General features: G+C 34.2%; 1 protein-coding gene across 3 annotated transcripts in view; it reads left to right on the top strand.

The window, feature by feature from the left end:
- The window catches only part of ANAPC1 (anaphase promoting complex subunit 1), a 130,116-nt gene that overhangs the window by 62,455 nt on the left and 45,082 nt on the right, over positions 1 to 22,579 (top strand). For all 3 annotated transcript variants that reach the window (XM_007476582.3, XM_016425864.2, XM_016425877.2), the window contains 9 exons: positions 5,687 to 5,913; positions 11,265 to 11,383; positions 13,236 to 13,507; positions 13,681 to 13,915; positions 15,733 to 15,824; positions 17,587 to 17,721; positions 17,971 to 18,053; positions 19,240 to 19,318; positions 20,442 to 20,516. In XM_007476582.3, coding sequence (XP_007476644.2) covers positions 5,687 to 5,913; positions 11,265 to 11,383; positions 13,236 to 13,507; positions 13,681 to 13,915; positions 15,733 to 15,824; positions 17,587 to 17,721; positions 17,971 to 18,053; positions 19,240 to 19,318; positions 20,442 to 20,516 — 1,317 coding nt within the window. The remainder of the gene's footprint in view (positions 1 to 5,686; positions 5,914 to 11,264; positions 11,384 to 13,235; positions 13,508 to 13,680; positions 13,916 to 15,732; positions 15,825 to 17,586; positions 17,722 to 17,970; positions 18,054 to 19,239; positions 19,319 to 20,441; positions 20,517 to 22,579) is intronic.

The raw sequence follows: 22,579 nt of genomic DNA, 5'->3' as shown, positions 1-22,579 counted from the left end.
GTTAAACTGATTCAGTGTAACAGAATAGTATTGAATACATTAATATATGAATTTAAAACAACAAAATTAAATCTTAAAACAATCAGCAAAATACAATAAGGTAAAGAGACTTTCATTTTTAAAAAAAATGGACTATGGAAAAGCTTAAAATTTCACCCCTAGACCCTTTAAAGTTCCTTTTTTGAAATTTTAGATCCCTATTGTCAGCACTGTGGAATCTCCTATAGCGAGGGAGAGCATGGGTTTTAGGTATCTCAAACTGGGCAGGCCCAAATGGGAAAGAGTTGTAGGGAGATAAATTTCTCCCCTGAATCTCAGTTAAGTAAAGTAAAAGGATCAGTTCACTCATGAATGGTAGAAGCTGTTTGAAATAGGCAATGCACTGCTCTTTCATAGAATATGCCAGGCTTATAATCAACATCCTGTTTGGAAGAGTCTCTTCCTTCTTATTCCCCCTCTCCTGAGGTATCCTGCCATGTGGGGGCTAATTGTTGCCTAAGGAAAGAACACCCCAGTTTTTTTACCATCTGACTTGACTCCTAACTTCTTGGTGACAGCAATCAGCAACAGCAGTAGGGGTCAGGGTCCCTTCGGAGGCCGAGGAGCAGAGCTACTGGGGGCCTGGGACTGGAGGCCAGATGGGGTCAGGGGCTGGAGGAAGCAGTATCAGCAACACCAGAGTCAGCAATGAGGAGGAATGAAGGAGGGAACGAAGAATGAAGGACTCAAGCAGTTGTGCAAGAGAAGCGATTTATCTAGTCCCCCAGCTAAAAATAGTCTGGCCATTAGGGAGAGCAACCAACCGGACAAAAAGTAGGAAAAGAAAAACGTAGCAGCTCCAAAGAGAGTTGGAGTTCGTGAGGGTGGGTAGGGTGGGCAAAAAGCCTTGGCAGGAGAAATGTGGCTTAAAAAAATTATCTAGGCTATCTTAAAAAAATTTTGAGTTTCTTGTCCCTTTTGGTCACCAACTGTTAAAATTAAATCCCTAATAAAAACAGTATATTTTAAGAGATTTATTAATGGTCATTAGAAATCCAGGAATAAAGAAGATACAAAATAAAGACCACGTGCCCATAGCTGATCAGCCAGTTCAAACACCTCCCTTACCACCACCAAGCTTGGGACAGGAGGTAAAGAGTTGGGACCTTCCACATCCCCTCCTAATATCCCCTATTTATAAGAAGTACATAATGACAGAAAGTCAATGGGCTCCTGAGAAATGTAGTTCTTTTCTTTAGGATAACAGATTTTCAGTTATACAGTGGTTGGTTAAATGAATGAAAAGCATTTATTCAAAACTTAACTGAGTGCCTCATATCTTGCCAGGACTCAATATAATTACTAGTGAAAATCAATAACAATGCATTAATACAAAATAATGTATAAATATAAAAAAGAGATCTAGAGAGATAGAATGGTTTGCTTAATTATAAAAATATAATTAATTTTTTAAGCAGCAGCAATTTTTCTTGGGGGAATTTCCCCATGTACTAGCTTACGAAATTATTTCATATAATGCTTTAGATTTTATTTTCTTTGGCAGATTAAATCGATTTATTTGTTTTGTTTGTTTTTTATTTATGTATTTTTTAAAAAAAAATTATTTAATTAGTCAATTTAGAACATTTTCCCCTGGTTACAAGAATCATGTTCCTTCCCTCATTCCCACCTCCTCCCGTAGCTGACGCACAATTCCACTGGGTTTTTATTGATCAAGATCTATTTCCACATTATTGATATCCCCATTGACCCATGTGATCAAGCAGTTGTTTTTCTTCTGTGTTCCTTCTCCCACAGTTCTTTCTCTGAATGTGGATAATGTTCTTTCTCATAAATCCCTCAAAATTGTCCTGGATCATTGCATTTCTACTAATAGGGAAGTCCATTACATTCGATTGTACCACAGTGTATCCGTCTCTGTATACAATGTTCTCCTATTTCTTTCACTCTGCATCAATTCCTGGAGGTCATTCCAGTTCACATGAAATTCCTCCAGTTTATTATTCCTTTGGGCACAGTAGTATTCCATCACCAACATATACCACAATTTGTTTAGCTATTCCCCAATAGAAGGGCATCCTCTCATTTTCCAATTTTTTGGAAGATTAAATTTAAAATTAGTAACATTCTTCTGTAAACATAAAATTTAATGTTGCCTTTATCATGCTCCATTATTATAGTTTTTAAGGGATATCCTGTTTAGTGATAGTTATTTTTTAAAAAATAAGGTTTTTTAAACTGGCTTTTTAATATTACTCTACTAGGTTACATTATGATACTTTCAGCATCTTTCATAGGGTAGAGGGAAAGGATATAAAAAGAAGTAAGAAGTAACAGTTTACTACAGTTCACTTCATGGAGTCCCCCTAGGGATCTCTCATAGGCTAGTTTTTGAACCTCTGAGGTTAATTATGGAGATTATTTTATCTATACCACCAATGAAAATTATTCATTATAATAACCAGCTTTATTCTATTTCTTTTGACTTTATCAAGAAGGTCATTTGAGGATAATGAACACCAACACTTCACTTCTACCTTCATTTTCAACTATAAAAGTGGGAAACTTTGTAAAGTAGTGGTGAATTAGAATGATAGCCAGCCAGAAAACAAGAATGATTTTATAATGGATTTCAAGTAGTCCAATAATTCTTAAATTATCTTTCCTGGATCTGTTTTCCAGGTTTATTTTTCCAGTGAGATAGTTCTCATTTTTCTTCATCCTTCATACTGGGAATACAAATAAGAAAAAGAAAAATGTTTAGTTTAGTTGTCTGACTCTTTGTGACCCTATGGACCATATCATACAAATACTGTGAGGAATTTCCTTGGCAAAGATATTGGAGTGGTTTTGCCATTTCCAGTATATTAAAGCAACCAGAGGTTAAGTGACTTCTCCAGGATCACACAGTTAAGTCTGAGGCCATATTTGAACTTGGATCTTACTGATTCCCAGAACTCTATCCATTGAGCCATCTTCTAGTTGCCTCCTAGAAAGGCAGTCCTTGCCTTCAAGGAGCTTTTAATTTAGTGAGGGAAGACAGTAAACAAAAGGAAGCAGAAAAGAGGGAGGAACTGTGCCAGAGCATACCTAGAGCTGTGATTTGATGGTCTTATGGAATCAAAATTAAACAGTGGCAGGGAATGAAGAGATTATAAATGCTGAGCTCTCTATAAAAGGAGTTCTGGGGGGAGGTTTTTACTCTGCCTTCTAACCTTCCAATCAAGGGGAGAGACAGCTGATAGTATTGAGAAATGTTGAGTACCAAAGTGAAAGTCTCTGTATGATGAGATTTCTATGATGAATTTATCCTGGAGGAAGCATGATCCTGGGATAGAAACCAGGTAGGCAGGAGATGAAATGTAGTGTGTGACGAATAGCAGGAGGGGTGGGTGGTACGGAAGTGAGAACTGCGAAGGTAGGAGGAGGCCAGAGAGTGAAGGGTTTTAAAAACCAAATAGGGAGTTTTATATTAAATCCTGGAGTTTATAGGGAGCTACTGGAATCTACTGACATAGCAATGACATAGTCAGACCTTTGATTGAAGAAAATTACTTTGACAGATGAGTGGAGGATGGATTAGAATGAGGAGAGACTCAAGGCAGGGAAATTGGCTAGAGGAGTATTGCAGAGTCTTGGTGAGCAATGATGGAAGCCACATCTGGGATTGTCTCCTCGTGTGGGTAGAGAGAAACATACTTCTAAAAGCACTCTTTGCCTCTTTTGCTTATGTATTGTAAAGATAATTTTGGCGTTTTCACTTAAATCTAAATAATTGGTCACCAGGGATGATTCCCAAATAATAAAATACCAAAGTCAGCTGGGAATTATGGTGATTTTAATTAAGAGAGAGAGAGACCCCGAGACCGTCTCCAAATTGGGTTCCAGTCCTCCACTGAATCTCTTGAAATGAGTTCAGAATCTAACTCAATTCTGTAAATCTTGAAATCTCTCAGACTTGTGAATGTTAAAAATTTCCCCATCAGGGAATTCTTAATTGGAACAAATTCCCTACTGAGAAACATTCCCCATTTTGATGTGAGAACTCGCCAGGATCAGAAATGGGAGGACCTCTACTCCAACCGTACTTAAGACTGCTTTAGGGGAAAAAACTCCTTGCTATGGGAGGACCCCTACTCTACCTGTACTTAAGACTGCTTTAGGAGAGAAAACTCCTTGCTAAACAAAGAAAGTACTTGGACCCAAGCTTATAATAAGGCAAGGAGTTCTTTGAGCCAGGCCTGTTTTTAGAATTGATGCTAGGTACCTAAAAGGGTCAGGCAAGTTTTCTCTTGATGAGATTAGTTGACTCAGCTGTGTTTTCTCTAGTTCAGACTTACTGAGGAGATTTGGTCTACACAGCAGCATTTTTTCTGATTCAGACTTACTGAGGAGATTGGTCGACTTAGCAGGAATTCAGATGGGCAGTCCTTTGGAAAGCGTCTACAGTGATTGGTAGATGTAGGGACTTAGGGGAAGTGACATTGGAGAAAAACCCCTATATAAGAAAAAGCAGAATCTCTTGAGGATATATCCTTTTGGAGAAATCCTTTTGGAGGATCTCTGATGAGGATCGCTTGGGAGGAATCTCTTGAGAGAAGCTCTGGAGAAGGGAAGCTCTTGGAGGACAATCTCTAAGGAAGTCTCGCTGGAGCTCTCTCTGGTGAAGTCAGCTGAGATGGAGCTGGCCTGGTGTCACTAGAATCCTTGTTTAAGCAGACCTTGTGGTGAGTGTTAAAAGACTGACTGACTGATTCTCTCTCTTAAGACTCAGGTCTAGGCCATATTGGCTTGAGGCCCTTCATAATTATTCCTTTCCTACTCTTTCTCTCTTTCTCTAATTCCTCATTATATTATTAATTAAAAATCTCTATAAAACCCAGTTGACTTGGGTATTTGAATAATTGGGAATGTTTCCCTAGCTACCACCTTATATTTGATTTAAAAACCAAGACACTGTAGTGAAACATATTTTCTGTGGTCAAATTTACTCACCTTCTCTTATATCTATCATAATTTATATCTTCCACCATTTTAACTCACTACAGTTTAAGACCTCACCCATTTAAAATCTAACAATTCTGAACAGAATTCAATTTTTTCCTGACTTTCTACCCCTTCCTTTTAAAGAAATTTTCTCTCATGTCAACTCCCCTAAATTTTCATGCCTACCAATCACAGTAGATGCTTTTTTCCAGGGCTGCCCATTCTTAATTCTCACTACTCTTTAGTTCTCACCTTCTCTGGTTAGATTATATCTTCTGAGTACTTCACACTTCTTTGTTTAGCTTACCTTTTGTGAGTTACTTGACCTTTTTGTGATTAATTTAACCTTTATAGGTACTTAACACCTTTTTGTATTAGATCTAAAAATAGACTTAGCTTAAGTTTTAGCTTCACTATAAGGTATGCGTTAAATACCTTGATTATTCAATCAGGAGTTTACAACTTTATCTTCCCGTAAAGTATGTCTAAGTATGGGTAGAGTAATGTAAAGTTCCTAAAACATTCCTGATTCTTGTTAGACCAAGTATCTCCTTTGTTACAATAAGGAAATAGCTAAATCAACTCTTTCTAAAGTACAGTCTGAGTAGTTTTTAGGTTTCACAGTATACAGGGCTTCTGTACCTAGAATGTTCAGTAAATACTTATTGACTAACTTTCACATTGTATTGTTTCATTTAAGTCTGTTGCGCAGGTGCTCTCATCAGATGTGCCTTCAGGAACTGAAGCAGAGGAGGAAGATGATGGCATGAATGATATGAATCAGGAAGTTATGTCACTGATATGGAGTGAAGATTTAAGGGTCCAGGAGGTCAGAAGACTTCTCCAAAGTGCTCATCCTGTCCGAGTCAATGTAGTTCAGATGCCAGAAGTTAATGACCATGAATACATTGAAGAAAAAGAAAACAGGCAAGTGAGCTCAGCAGTATTCTATCAGCCTGTTAAATCTGAGTTTGAACTGTAAATCTTTTTTAGCTTGGAACATGCAAATTTTTTATTTTCACAAATTTAATGAGATTATTTTTAAAAATTATTTTTTTAGAAGTTCTTCTAATCTTAGTACACCATAGACATATTAAAAATTTTTTTATTTATTGAAATGTTTCTGAGAATCTTGTTCCTTTTGAAGTACAGGAGAGTTTACTTTTGAAAAGCTGAATTCCATACTTCCCTTTTGGTTATTTGACTTACAAGTAAATATAAGCACACATATACACACTTGACTTTTGTACCTATTTATGGTATTTAAACATTGATAAATTTCCTTTAGTATATACTTTTTGAGTACTTGCTGTACCAGATGGTATAATGTTGCCCTAAGCAACATTGTTTTTTTAAAAAATGTCAAGATAGAAATAAATTCAAGATCATATCTTCAGCAAGATGGCAAAATGTTTGTTTTTTGCAAACAATTACAACCTAAAAATCTCAACAAAGTACATACATACTGAGTATAGAGAATAAAGGTAACACCACAAAATAAGACAAACAACTCACAAAATAAAAGCCTTCTGAAATAAATTTATACACAATTAAAACTACTTAAAGTTCTTATTAACATTCTATCCCCAAGCACTGGGGTGTGGAAAGCTTATGCTTTAAGGTCAGACTGTAAGGATCCCTGGTCGTTCTTTCTAGTATTTATCCAATGTAAACCCCACTCCAACTTCCAGCATAGGCACATCATGAAGTGTAGAAGACATATGTAAAAGAAGTCTTACAACAGGAGGAGAAAGGTAGCAGCTGTGCATTGTCAGCTTGAGAGTAAGCACTTAGGGCTTTTGGGTCTGGCATCAATCTTCTTCCTACACAGTTCACTTTGGTCAGAGAACCAGTCAGTTTCCCATTCCTGCAACATAAAGGGGCTGGCAGTCTAAGGCCAAGTTTTAGGGGTCTCTGCAGCTGTGAAAGAGAGTGTTTGCCAAGAATGGGTAGAAAAGTTACCACAAAAAGAAGAAAGAGTCCGGGAGATAAAAATTTGATGAGAGCCCAGTATATGATTAAGTATTATACTATGAAGGAAAATGAATCACCAGTTTGTAATCAATGTAAGTTTTGTGGATTCCCCAAAGACCATAGAGCAGTAGCAAAAAAAAAAAAAACCCTCTACAATTGTTCAAAACAGAAATAAAACTTTTAAAAGAAGAAGCAAAACTTTAAAACTCTTTTGGTCACTGTACCAGGTTCCATGAATTTATATTTCATCTTTATGTGGATTATTCACTGATTTCTAGATCTTGGTCTAGTACCTTCTCTTGAGCCTCAGCACCACATCACTAGTATCCGATAGGACATTTTAAACTGCATATTCTGGAGATGTCTGAAGCTCAACATTTCCAAAATAGAACTTTCTTTTCTCTAAATTCTCCTCTTGTCTAAACTTCCCTATTTCTGTCAAAGGCACCAGCAGTCTTCCAGGTTTGTCATTTTGATATTCCTTAGACTTATTACTCTCTTATTTCATATATTTCTATAGCTGTCAAATTTTATTATTTCTATCTCCACAATTTCTCTTTCCCTTTTCTCTCCTCTCAGAGATATCTCCTTATTTTAGGTCCTTATTGTCTCCTTCCTGGGTTGTTATAACATCCTTACTTGCTTCCTTGCCTTATGTTTCTCTCCAGTCTATCTTAAATTTGACTCTTGTGATTTCCATACTTAATCAACTCCAGTTGTTTTCTCTTGCCTTGAGGATAAAATAGAAATTCCTTCATTTATCTTCTAAAAACCTTTTCTATTCCAGCTTTCTCTGCAACCTTATTGGACATTATTTTCCATCCCACTTTCTGTGGTAGCTAAACCTCTGTTTCTCACTCATCTTCATTTCCTTTTTCCAATGGCTTTGTACTGTACCCTCATGGTTGGAATGCACTCCCTCCTTATCTCTGCCTCACATAGTCCTTCTCTTCAAGACATAAATCAGACTGCACCTTCTCCATGAAATCTAAAAGCTTTCCTTCTCAAATTACCTTGTATTTCTATTTTGTGCTTATTATCTACATTTATTCCATTTGTACTTAGGAACATACTTGTCTTCCCTGTTAGAATAAGCTCTTTGAGAGAGAAAAAATAACTTCTCTTTTTTTTGTATTTGTATCAGAAATGCCTAGCATAGTGCCTGACACATAGTAGATTATTAGTAAATCCTTGATGATTGAAAATTAGGTCAGCAATCAGAGCTCTCACTGCAGAACTAAAGGAGATAGACAACAAAGTAGAAAATGTCAAGCATACAATGGAGGATATCTTCAGGGAAGTAAAAGTTGTGAGATAATGTGTGACAGATTTAGAACTGAGCAATAAAGAAGTAGAAAACTGGACAGAAAAAGAGCCAAAGGTAGTGATTTTAAAATAACAAATGAATTAAATATAAGCAAAAATGATTGATTTGTACAAAGTAAACTTGAGGGTCATAAGTCTCCCAAAAGATTCAGGAGGCACCAAGTGAGACTAATAAATCAAAAACCTTAAACATCTTCAGGAAATAATATAAGAAAACTTTCCGTGATGTTTGAACAGGACAACAAAATACTGATTGCTCTAAAGCTACAGAGATACAGCCCATTTTACAGATAACCAAGAAAGGGGGCATATTTTTTTTAGACAGAACTGATTTTCCACTTTTGCTGAATTGTTTTAAGATAAGGCTAATCAGGTGGGAAAGGATAGATTAAGAAGTGAATGTGATACAGATTTAAAAGTTCCCAAAACAAAAAGCAGTTCTCAGACATTTTGATCATGTTCCATCTTGATATTTCCATTTCCTGAGACTTTTTTGTTTTGTTTTGGAAAGATTTGGGGTACCTTTCCTTGTGTCTCCAGCACTTAGCACAGTACTCAGTACATATGTAGTATTTAATAAATACTGGTTGACTAACTGGTCCAACACAGCCCCAGTGTGGCTCACCCAAAGCTTTCATGATGTTCTTTTTTTTTTTTAAACATAACTCTAAAAGGGAAGGGTGTTTTGTAAGACAGAACCCTGAATGTATTTTTGGGAAGAAAGAGGAGTGGAGACAGAGTGACAACTTCAGGGGGATAAATAAGGACAAGAAGTTCGGGATGCTCAAGTTATGGATGTCTCTTTCTTCTGATTTCATATGACACTTCTATATAAACGCTTATAAGAGATGTCCTTTAATGTAGGAAATGTTGAGGTGCATCTGGTGTGACTGTAAAGAAAGTACAGTTCCAGCATGTTTGTAAATACAAAGAATTACATCTCATTTTTGTAAAACTATAATACATAGTAGGTACTCAATCAATGTTTATTGGTTAATCTCTTTTCCTTTTCCAGGTTTGTTCTAATTCTTTCTCCCTTCTTAATTATATTATTGCCATCATTCCATCTAGCCTTTTCTGGTACATTAGGAGAGTGGAAAATTATCCTGAAGAGTTGCAGCTTTGTTTCTTTCTTCATAAAGTGAGAATATTAGATTAGAGGATTTTTAAAGACTCATTAAAGCTCTAAAATGTGTGTGTGTGTGTGTGTGTGTGTGTGTGTGTATATATATATATCACCTGCAGATTGGGGAGCATCTCAAGCCCACCCCGTGGTATTTTCAGAATATAATCTCTAAATGAACTGAAAAAAACATGTAGCATAAGGAAGTATAGGATTCTTAAGATGTTTTCTTTTAGGAAAAACAGAATCTCATTTCTATTTGAAGAACAGGTTTTAGTCTCCTAAAATACATATACAAACAATGTCCAATTTATGAACAAGTTATATTTTAAAAGTTTATTTCTAATTAATTTACTTATGTATTTTACTGTAGAAACAGTGATTTAAAAGTTAAGGTTCTTTGATAGCTCACAAAAGCTCCTTTTATGTATGATGTAGCTGAACTATGTTAAAAGTACATAACTATTCTTCATAGCATAGTTACTGTTACTCAGAACACATTTTCCTCTAGTGTAGCTTTAGCAGTAGGGGTAGCTTTCCCTTTCCCTATTTTTTACATACAACTTGTAAATTTTATTATTAGGAAAATGAATACATGTTAAAAAAGGGCTAGTTTTTGTCTGAAATACACTGAATGATAATTCATGACAGGATATATTGCAGGCAATGATAAAATATTAAATAATATCCAAATTAAGAGGCCATAATTAAAAATGTTCAATTATAATCTACATGTTGTGGCAAAAATACACAATTTTCCTTCTTCTTGAAGCTAATTGCCTTCAGAGAAAAGCATTTTAAAAACCTCACTGTAAACTTAGTTATAAAACTTACAGAAAACAATGCCTTTCTGTGAATAAGCTTTTACCTATCACATAAAGCATTGTAACTTTCTATTTACAAATGTTTGAAGTTTCTTAAAGTCATGTCATATCCATCTTTTAAAGTGCAAGCTACAAATATGCTGTACTCATAAGGAAGTATTCTGCTAAGTTAGAGTAGTGGTTTTATGTAGAGTTCCAATCCAGAAGGGGAGGAAGCAAGAGGGCCCAGGAATCCTCAGTAGCAAAGGGACAGAATTTCTAGGTGTCCTTAACTGTGTTATAAAGGAGAGTTTCAGTAGTAGTAGTGAATTCCATTGCTAAGATGGTCCTTTACAAATAAAGAATATTCATAAATTGAGACCTGCCAAAGCACTTTTCCTTTTACTTTGGAGCTAAAATAAAACTTCATCCAAACCTCAAAATGAGGAACTAAAACTTTCCATTATTTGGGATTTTTAAAGCACAGGCCTTAAAACACATCATTCCTAATATTTTTCATTACACTTTACCTTTGTATTTATCTCATATTCCTCCTTAGCCTTGAAGTTAATTTATTTGTTTGCTCTTCTGCTAATTACATCCTTAACTAATCCTTAACTGCTTGTATTTTCTATTATTTGTATTCTCAGGGCCCTGTGTGGCATTTGTTGAATTTGAACTGAGTATTTGAACCATCATCATATGTGAGAAATAAGGGAAAACATAATATTTATTGTTAAGACTCTTATAATGTATATTTTGAAGATTCTACTAAAATCTATTTCCGTATGAACACTGGAGATTGATTTGGTTCATAGATTAGGTGTTTTTTATGTTTAGATGTGAGCAGAAGAAAAATGGGCCATTCTCTTAACCATACCATAGAGTGAGGGTATTTTGGTAGGGCATTTAATTATCTTGTAAACCCCAAAAAATATTCTCTCTCTATTGTAAGCTAAAATTAGGTTATTATATCATAGCCCCTCCTTCTGGGATTTATAATTTTATTTTTCACTTTTAATACCAACCACTACTTTTTGTTTTCATCATAGGTTGCTTCAGTTGTGTCAACGAACTATGGCACTTCCCTTGGGGAGAGGAATGTTTACTTTGTTTTCATACCATCCAGTTCCAACAGAACCACTGCCTGTTCCTAAACTGAATCTAACTGGTATGTTGTAGGCTTAGAGGGCAGAAATAGGAGCAGAGGGTAGAAGTTGCAAAGACATACATCTAGTTTTTATATAAGGGAAATCTTATTAATAATTAGAGCTGTTTCACAGTGAGTTGGCTTGCTTTGGAAAGTAATTGTTTCCCTGAATGAGAGTTTATCAAGCAAAGGGAAATAACTGCTATCTGTCTTTGGAGCATAATAGATGCTTAATCAGAAATAATTGGATTAGGTGATATCACTTGCAACTAAGGTATCTTGCAACTCTGACATTCTTTAAGTTGTAGGTCTAATAAACAGTGATCTAATATTATAAATAAACATATTCAAAAGAATTCTTTTGGAATAAATCGGATTGGAAACAAACATTTTCATTTTTTCCTTTTATGACTCACATTTTCAATTTTATGTAATACAATTTTAGAATTATTAAATAAAGTTATGAAAAAAATTAGAGGAGAATATAAGTCCATCTCTTTTGTGTGTTATTTAGTATTATGACTTAAATGCAAAAAACCCATTCAACATCAAAATATTTATAAAATGGTTAAAGCATCCTTTTTCTTCTATGATACTTATGCTATTTCATAATAATGATGAAAGACTTATCTATAGAATTCTATAGGGTTATTTTTTACAGTAGAGTAAAAACATTCTTTAGGAGTGATTTAAAACCAGAACTATAAATGATAATATTTCAAGAAAAATAGTTTCTTTGTTATCTTAAATCAAATATTTATGTTATTTCCAAAGGCTTAACTTATGTAATTGTATAATGGCATACCTTTTCATTCTTAATTAGGAAAATTATTGTTTGATTAGATCAGTACAGTATTTGATAGTTGTCAAATAATAATTTAATTCATTTTACTACCTTTCTACCTCCTAGAGAGATATTATTAAGGCAATTTTCAAAAACATTCTTTTTTTTTTCACTCAATTACAGTTTTCGTTTTCAAGCATTCTTTGAACTTGATCACGTTTATGTGATGTTAACTATCTTTTACTTTAGCCAGATATAATACTATTCATTCATGCTCTTGAGGATAATTGTTAAACTATTAGTTGTAGAAGCATGATCTTCTAATCTAAAGAATCTAAAGAAATAAAAATGGAAATTTATCATTGGTCTTCTGATGACAAACAGATCATTAGTAGTCCCAGATTTGAAAAAATTTACCTTTAAAGGTTCAGCTAGACTTTGTGCTTCATCGTCATATCCTTTTAGAATCATTGATTACTGCTTACCAAAGAGAGGTATCAGAGTAGGATGTTAGTGGACTACATAACACTAACATTGTAATGACTCTTAAGATTCAGCGAATAACCTAATCTCAAAAATCCTAGTGAATGCTCTTGTCTACTAGTGTCTAAAAGCATGTATACACACACATACTCTCTCTCTCTCTCTCTCTCTCTCTCTCTCTCTCTCTCTCTCTCTCTCTCTCTCTCTCTCTCTTGAGGGTCAGATTTTTTTTGGATATTATTTTTTTATTTGATCAATTTCAAACATTATTCCTTGGTTACACAGATTTTTGAATAAGAGTATTCATGACCAGATTCACATAAAAATTTGGGATTAATCGTATATTCCTTATGTTTCAAAAGAAGTGAGCCTTTTTAGTTTAACTCCCTTTGCCCTGATTTTATTATTATATTATATTATTAAGTCAATTAATTTTGATATGTTTTAATTTTTTGAGGGCTTACAGAGCCTTAACATGAATCTAGGTATTAAAACGTTAGTAATATAGAACATAGAGAAGTCTGTACTATGATGGAGCTAAATTTAGCTTGTGTTGAGTATTTTTTTATGTCCATTTTTAATATTAAATTTTATTTTGTTGAATAGGACGTGCTCCTCCTAGGAACACAACTGTGGACCTTAATAGTGGAAATATTGATGTGCCTCCCAACATGGCATGTTGGGCTAGTTTTCACAATGGTGTTGCTGCTGGGTTAAAAATAGCACCTGCTTCCCAGATTGACTCCGCTTGGATTGTCTACAACAAGCCAAAGAATGCAGAATTGGCCAATGAGTATGCAGGCTTTCTTATGGCCTTAGGCTTGAATGGGCATCTAACAAAGCTAGCTACACTTAATATACATGACTATTTGACCAAGGTGAGAATATGAATTTGAAAGAGAGAAACATGAACATGCATTTGTATTCTTTTGGCATCCATTGTGCCAAGCTGGGTCATCCTAGGATATTGTATTGCTCGATCCTTAGAGTTTATGTGAATGCTATGTCTTTTTTTCCCTCATAAGTTCTTTTTTATTATGAACTGTTTTAGGGCCATGAGATGACAAGCATTGGATTGCTGCTTGGTGTTTCTGCTGCTAAGCTAGGCACAATGGATATGTCAATTACTCGGCTTCTCAGCATCCATATACCTGCTCTCTTACCTCCAACTTCAACAGAACTCGATGTCCCTCACAATGTCCAAGTGGCTGCAGTGATAGGCATTGGCCTTGTCTATCAAGGGACAGCTCATAGGCATACTGCAGAAGTTCTGCTGGCTGAAATTGGTAAGGGAGTTCTTATCTGATCTTTATTAATATATTCATGTTGTATATAGCAAAATTAAAATGATGGTAAGATTAGAAAAATAAAGCTAAATAAGAGGTGTACTTGAGAATGAAATAGTTTTAGAATGTTTTTCTAATTCTAAAAATAGTCAACAAGCATTTACTAAGTGTCTATATGCCTATTTTTATCCTTAGTACTGAGATGCAAAAAAAAAAGGCAAAAGACAGCCCTTGCTCTCAAAGTATATTGCTGCTGACTATATCAAGGTGTTCCTTTGACTAAAGCAGCTGAATCTTGTGATTATTTTAACATATAAGGAATGTAAAATAGTAGATGGAAAGTTGTCCTTAGAATCAGGGAGACATGGATTCAAATTCTGTCTCTTGACACAAAACTGAATATATGACCCAGAGCAAGTTACTTAACCCCTCAGTGCCTCAGTGCCTTAGTCAACTCTGTAAGATAAAATTGCAGAATAATTGCTGACCTATATTGGTGGGTAAAACAGATTTCCTCATCAGGATTTCATCATCAGATGAAATCATGGTTCCTTTTTCCTTCCTTCCCCCTCCCCCACTAACCTGTAATATCTTTTATAAAGAGGCAAATATGATAGCATAGCATCCATTATTATAATTTAAAGTTATTCAGAGTACCAGCATCCTCCCAATTACTCAGGCTCACAGCCTTGATATCATTCTCCCTTTCACTCACTCTTAGAATCTAAATAGATGCCAAATCTTGTTCTTTCTCTCTTCACACATATAGCTACCACCTTAGTTTATACCCTGCTCACTTCTTGCCTAGATTATTGCAACAGCATTTCCTTCTTACCTTTTGCCTGATAGAGTTTCTTTCTTCCTTTAAGATATAGCACAGGTACTATCTTTTTTCTTGAAGCCTTTCCTGATTTCTCCATCTCCCTAATCTTAGGGTGAGGCTAGTGCCTCACTCCCAAACTACTTTGTTTAACTAGTTCATAAATATTTGTATTTATTGACCTTATATTTATATTGTACATATTTTTACATATTATTGAATATAAACTTATTGTAAGTAAAGATTGTTTCATGCTTTGTACTTGTGTCCTCTGCCTAGCACATAGTGGGTATGATAAAATTGATTGATACTTTTGAACTGCTATGTTCATCAGTTATTTTGATTTGTATTTTCTTGATTTTAAAATTTAAAAGAATTTCTCAATATTGCCACTGCACAGAATAGTATATAGCTGCAAACATTTTTTCCTGCAAAAATTAAAAATACTTTTTAAAAATAATTTTAAATTTTCACCACCATAAATAGATTTGTCTTATTTCTGTAAATGATTTTTTCCTACAAGCAGTGTCAATGTTCTATGTAACTAGATGCAGTGTTTGAGATATATTACTATGTGATAGTAAAAATAGTTTTAAACATACTTTAAGACTTAATTTAAATAAAATATAGAGGACAAAAACTTAATGTTTTTAAAGACACTTTAAAACTAATGTATCTTTCTGAATTTTTAATTGAACTGAATTTTTCCCATTAACTTTTCCACCCCATCAGACTTTAAGGTTTCATGGGACAGAGTTTGTAAGTGGCCCAAATTTGCAAATTAAAAGGATCATTTAGAGTTTTAATTCCCTAATAATCTGACTAGGGAAAGCATCACTTGCCAGTTACTGGCAAGTAATTTTGATTAGATCCATACATTAGTCATCAGCAATATTTACTCTTCTCTGTTCATTTTAGAAATTGAATGCCTTAAAATTATTTACAATATTAAGATATTAGAAGGGCTGTTTGAGACTTGTTTGTTATTTTTTTAAAGGGCGTCCCCCAGGTCCAGAAATGGAATATTGCACCGACAGGGAATCATATTCTTTAGCAGCTGGTTTGGCACTTGGCATGGTTTGCTTAGGGGTAAGCTCTATTTTTCCTTACTTCTCAACACATTGCCCTGAAATTGACATTAAAACAATACTTTGGGGGGCAGCTGGGTAGCTCAGCGGATTGAGAGCCAGGCCTAGAGATGGGAGATCCTAGGTTCAAATCTGGCCTCAGACACTTCCCAGCTGTGTGACCCTGGGCAAGTCACTTAATTCCCATTGCCTAGCTCTTTCCACTCTTCTGCTTGGAACCAATACACAGTATTGCTTCCAAGATGGAAGGTAAGGGTTAAAAAAAACAAAAAAAAAAACAATAGTTTGTGCTATTGAGTCTTTCTTTGAACCCCACTCTATTTTATTGCAGGAGCTTAATTCTCAACTCTCTTCATTTGTGTATTTTAAAGAATTTCTTGGAATAAATATCAGACTTAAAGATTCTTTTCTTTACTTAAATTTAGTGTTTATCCCTGGAACAAGAGAACAGTAAAAGGGAGTTGGATAGTCAGGGCTCAGGGCGTATAAGGCAAAACCCCCAAACTAGAAATGAAATTCATGAACTCTTGGACATGAAACTCTTTTCACTGGTCATGGAGGGAGGAGTGGGGAGTGTAGAGAACCAGAAAGAGCTAAAAGTATCTGGCGCTCATTGCCACAGATATATAGTAGCTTCCTCTTTGCTTGTTTTATTTGCTTGTATATACCTATATACCTATAATATATATACATACACACACAAGTATGTATATGTATGTGTGTATATGTAAGTTTCTATACATACATAAATAATTAGTCCACTTTTGCTGCAGGGCAAAATACAATGTTAAGTGGATAAATTCCAGATCCCTGCTGTATAGTAACCAGAATAATAAATTATTTTGTTACAAGGCATTTCCACTCTGAAGGCTATTTCTTTATCATGGTCTAAAACAGAGCTTTGTAGTGAAACTTCATTATATTTGGCATGACTAAAATAATGGGATATTCTTGCATGCTCTGGAAACACACTCATTTCTAGTCAGAGATTATATTTGACTAGATTTTTTTAACATTTAAAAACCTTTCTAAATCAACAGCTTGAGTGTGTTTTAAGTTAATTTAGTTAGCAAATCAACTGAACTTGTGGAAGACTAGAGCTCACCAGAGAGATGGGTGCTGAATATGTAAATCTGGGCATCATCTGCATAGAAAAACATGTGATCCCATGGCAATGATGGGATCACCACATAAGATAGTATAGAGCAAAAACAGGAAGTGGGCCCAGAATAGAGTCTTGGGGGATACTTATGATAGTAGGCTTGACATGAATGAAGAACCAGTAAAGTAGACTCAGAAGACCAAAAGTGGAATGAGCTACAGTGAATTCTTCCTCTTAATGGGAGATCTTCCCAAAAATATTAGATTATTATATATTAGAAATGCTGTAAGGAAGATTCTTGACCTGAGGTCTGTAAACTTGATTTTTAAAAATAATTTTGCAAACCTTGGGATCCTTAAGTTTCACTAGACTGTGAGAGGAGAGAAGAGAGTCCACATGCCCATAGGGTCATGAAGAATCAAACATTACTAACAACAGCAAATAGAGAATTCATGTTACTAGGGTGTCATTTGTACTAAATCATTGTTGAGAGTCTTCAGTATAGAGGTCTGAAGTAGAGTAATTCCTGAAGTGTTTGGATATAATGTCCAATTCATATAGCAGAATGATATATTTAGTTCATTTCTTTCATTGGTATAGACATAGCTTTTAATCACATAATATTTGTTTAAAAATACCTCTTTTTTTTCTTTTTTTCAAGCATGGTAGCAACTTAATAGGCATGTCTGATCTCAATGTACCTGAGCAGCTCTATCAGTACATGGTTGGAGGTCACAGGCGCTTTCAAGCAGGAATGCATAGAGAGAAACATAAATCTCCAAGTTATCAAATTAAAGTAAGTCTATGAAGTAAAGTATTTTGAATTGTCAGTAAGTACTAACCTTTAAGTTACCATTACCATTAAGTTATCATTGGAGGAGTCATTGAAAGTAAATATTTCTTGAATGAAAGCATGAATGAATTGGGGAATATATTAAATAGATAATTCCAACCAAAATCCAAGATAAGAATTTTTTTAACAGAAAATAAATTTAGAAGTCATGTATGCGAATTGAAATTAACTTCAAAAATTATCTTTTGATAGGAAGGTGATACAATCAATGTAGATGTGACTTGTCCTGGTGCAACTCTAGCTTTGGCAATGATCTATCTAAAGACTAATAACAGGTATTGATGTTTAAAAATTTGTTTGTTTTAATTTCCTAAGTAAAACTTTGAAAAAACTTTTATAACTATAATCATAAAGCTAAAAGAAAGCTCTTTAAATTTTTGTCCTATGGATGAATCCTTAATTCTCCACACCCAGAATATAATATCATGTATAAAGATTTCACCTCTGGGTAATAAACTTTGGATATTAATAACAAAACTCTGACAGTGTCCAGTTCCTAAAAATTTTCAGATTCTAAAGTTTATAAAATTTCAGTTCTTGTATAGTTTATATCATTAGTAAAACAACTTGTCATTTATTTTAAAGAATTTCTAAATTCTGTTTAATCATCATATACAAATACATGACTATTATTTTAACTTAGCAAGGAAAAAACTATTATTAGATAATACTGTTTATACTATTCCTCTACCTGGAGGACCTTCTTTTCTGTCTTCAAACTCATCCTTTAAAGTGTATTTCAAATACTATTTTCTCCATGAAACTTGTGCTGATCTTTCACAAATGAAAAACATCTTTCTTCTGTTGGTTATGAGTTCCTCAAGAGCAGGGACTATATCTTCAAGTTTATATTGCTCTCACTGACTGGCACTCTGCATTGCACACAATAGATAGCCAAAAAATGTACTTTTTTTTTTTTGCTGTGGTTGTTGCTCATCAAATGCATTGCAGAAAATACTCATAGTGCAGGAGTTTCCTTTACTGTGGGAATTTCAGCTTTGCTGGTGTTATAAATAAAAATTAGTCTTGGAGTAACTTCACACATTGGGCACATAATATTTTTATGTTAGCCACTTTAATGAAAACAAATTAGAATGTCTCTTCTATGAGTTTAATCAACATCATTAGGTCATTATAAGCTTAAATGGAAAAATGAGAAGATTATTTATTTCAAGAGGTTTTTTCAATGTTCTGAGACTTTTTCCCTCAATAATAATAAATGAGTCAACTGGTAATGATAAAAACTGAGCTAGGTACTGGGAATACAAAGAAAAAATGAAAGACTGACTTCAAGGACCTTTCATTCTATTGGAGGATAGAATAAAAAAATGAAAATGTGACAGAATTATCAAAATAATTAAACAAATATTTTGATTTAACATTCTTGATTTTGTTGCTTCTTTTAGAGATTAATAATTTAATTCAGTCGTTTGTCTTACTGGTGTCATTCTGCTTAAATAGGTCTATTGCTGACTGGCTCCGAGCTCCTGATACAATGTATTTGTTGGATTTTGTGAAACCTGAATTCCTTTTACTTAGGGTATGGACTCTAATCTAAAGTATTAATGGAGGCAATGACCATTGCTTCCAATGTTCAACATGTGCATTCTTCCTGAAAACATTTCAATGGGCAATGTAAAGCTGCTACAATAGTAAAAAGGGATTTATCTGTTTTTGCTGGTAATCTCATTACCTAATATTTGGAATAACTGTTATACTTTCCAAGTTATATAGAGCAACCTTTACTGCATGTTGGTTTTTCATTTTTAGTCCATTACATTAATGGGAAACATTGTTTTAAAATGTCATGTGACTTACTTGTTTCTGTTTAAAAAATGAGTCCTGAAGACATTTAAGAATTAGTTGCCAGCCAGTTTTGATGAAACCTGCCTTTTTAGAAGAGTTTCTGAGCTTAAATGGGGGAAAGGAGGGCATCAGGTTAGATGAGTATGTTATTAAAATTTTCCTAAACTTATATTGAAATATGCCTGAAAAGGGAATTGGTATATAAGACAGTATGTCCAAATCTAGTCTTTGGTAAATCTAGTTCTCATATATCTCTTTTGGATCTTCCTTTCTTACGGTCCAGACATAAAATTCTAGGTATCCCTCCTATTATTCTAAAACCCCATCCCTACCTTTTCCTGAGGGAGCAGTATAGGGTAGTGGAAAAAGCAATAGACTGTGTAAGAAGGCTCTTTCCTTTACCCACTGTGAACCTGGGCAAACTACTTCATCTCTGAAACTTTCCTTCTCTATAGAATTAAGGGGATTAGATTGTTTTGAGTCTGTAAATTCCCTATTTCTATCACCACCTGAAGAAAGGGATCATAAAGGCAGTGTGCTTCCTGGCAGTTAATCCTCTAGGTTGCACTAAAATGTATTCCTATATTCCTAAGATACATGCCACTAACATATTGCTAATCTATGAAGTGCTTTTACTTTGCAAATAAATAACTATTCCTCTATTCCCAAAAGCTAAGAGGCAAACAAGAGGGGGTTTTGGGGGTACATTTTATACACAAACTCTAATGATCTGAAGTTTATCAAAGGAATTGGTTATGAGAGAATATCAGAATGTCTTCTTAATTATTTATAAATGATTTCAAAACTTTGCATATTTGATTAACTTTGAACTTATTCTCACCCTTTTCTTTTTTAAGACCCTTGCTCGGTGCCTGATTTTATGGGATGACATTTTACCGAATTCCAAATGGGTTGATAGCAATGTTCCACAAGTAAGTATATTTGTTAGATTTTGTCAAATTCGTGGTAGTGGTCATTATTGCTCATACTTAACATAAAACACTATGGTTTACATTTTTCAACACAAACCTGTGATGGTAGCATAGGTATTATTATTTCCATTTTAGAAACAACTTAAATAATTAAATCAGTTCTCTATAGGTTTCTGTTTTTTAAAAAAAACCAAAAAACATTAATTTACCAGATAAAAGAAAGAAAGAATCATTGAGGTAAAAAAATGATGTAAAGTGTGACATATTGACTAGAAACTTAAAGAATCAGGATAAAGGAAGATCTTGGAGTTGAAAATTCCTGGCCTCCTAGCACTATCTTTTGTGGGAGGGAATAATAAGATGATGATGATGATAATGGTGATAGTGATAGTTATAATAAAGGCACTTTGTAAAAGCTTTACAAATTTGTGATTTAATCTTCTCAGCAACTCTGGAGGGCATGTAGTATTATCTCCATTTCACAGTTGAAGGAACTAAGGTAAATGGGGTGCATGACTTGTCCACAGTCACACTGCTAGGAAGGGTCTGTGACTAGTTTTAAACTCTAATCTTTTTTAATTTAGACTCAACTTTATTAACCACCAGCAGCCTCAAGAACTTGAACTTTGATTGGTAAGGGAGAAAGATAAAGGGTGAAGAATGAGTGATGAACCTCAAATACACTCATAGTAAAGGAATAATGAGAGATGAGGAGGAGAAGCTGAGACTAAATTTATTATGCACCAGATGATTGCACAAAAACTATAGTTGTAATCATACAAAAATAGTCATTGCAGAAATCACAAGTATTAGAGAGATAAATAGGAATACTACATTGTGATTAATGGACAATGAACCAGTATCAGTACTAAATATATGTTAATGAACTTGGAAATTCCTTTTTCTGATCACACTCTTGTTAATAACAATAAATCCTTAGGTAATATGCAGATGTATTTGCCATATCAATCCAACTACCAATGAGGTACTTTATATAGATCAAATAACAACACAACTCATTTTGATCAAAAAAAGGTCTAAAATCTTAAAAGAAATAATGAAAAAAAAAGAAGAAAGATTGGAGACTACCACATCCAGATTTCCATTTATATTATAGAGCAGTAGTCATCAAAATTCTTATGTTACTGTTTAAAAAACAGAAAAGTATTCTACTAGAGTAGAGTAATAAGGAATAGAAATAATAGAAACTAGCATTTATAGAACCTTTTGAAGTTTGCAAAGAGCTATGTGTATTATCTCATTTGAGTCTCAGAATAACTCTGTGAAATAATTGCTATTATCCTCATATTATAGCTAAATATACTAAGATTGATTGAGACTGGTTAACTTGTCCAGGGTCACATAGTAATTATCTGAGGGAAGATTTAAACTTAGATATATATTTTTTTTTTACTCAATAGTTTGTCCCCTGTTTTGTGTAATTGCCCTTAAGATAAAGAAAAATTAAAAAAATAGAACCCAGTAATCCAGTGTTTGATATACTCAAAGACAAATTATTGGGGAAGAGCTTACTGTCTGACAAGAACTGCTGGGAAATGAGGGACATTTTGGCAGAAATTAGGTTTAAGCATCTCATATCATATGCCAAAGTTAGCTCATAGTGACTGTCAAATCATTAAATTAAAAGAGAACAAGATCCATATCTGCCTTGGGAGTGAGTTGACTCATGTGATCACAAAAGATAATGTAACTAACTTCATTTAGATGAAATTAGAAAATGTTTACATGAAGAAAATTAAGATAAAAATGGAAGCTATTAATTATGAACAAATCTTTGCCTTAAATAGCTCTTTTAAAGTTTTAAGTGCTGCTTCCCTGCCATTTCCTAAAATCCTCTCACCATACTTCTCCCCAAGTCCCCACCTTCCATCACTGCTTTCAGTTATCCTCCTTTTTTGCACTCTAAACTCCTTGAGGGCAGTTTTACTTGCATATATTTGTATCCCTGATCTTTGGCATGGTGTCTGGCACACATTAAGTACTTAATAGCTGCTATATCTGTATCCACACATATGTTTGTGTTTTTTATAAGTATATATACA

The sequence above is a fragment of the Monodelphis domestica genome, chromosome 1, assembly GCF_027887165.1.
Source record: "Monodelphis domestica isolate mMonDom1 chromosome 1, mMonDom1.pri, whole genome shotgun sequence".
NCBI lineage: Eukaryota > Metazoa > Chordata > Mammalia > Didelphimorphia > Didelphidae > Monodelphis > Monodelphis domestica.
The sequence above is the reverse complement of the archived record's forward strand: the minus strand, read 5'-3'. Positions and strand labels throughout refer to the sequence as shown.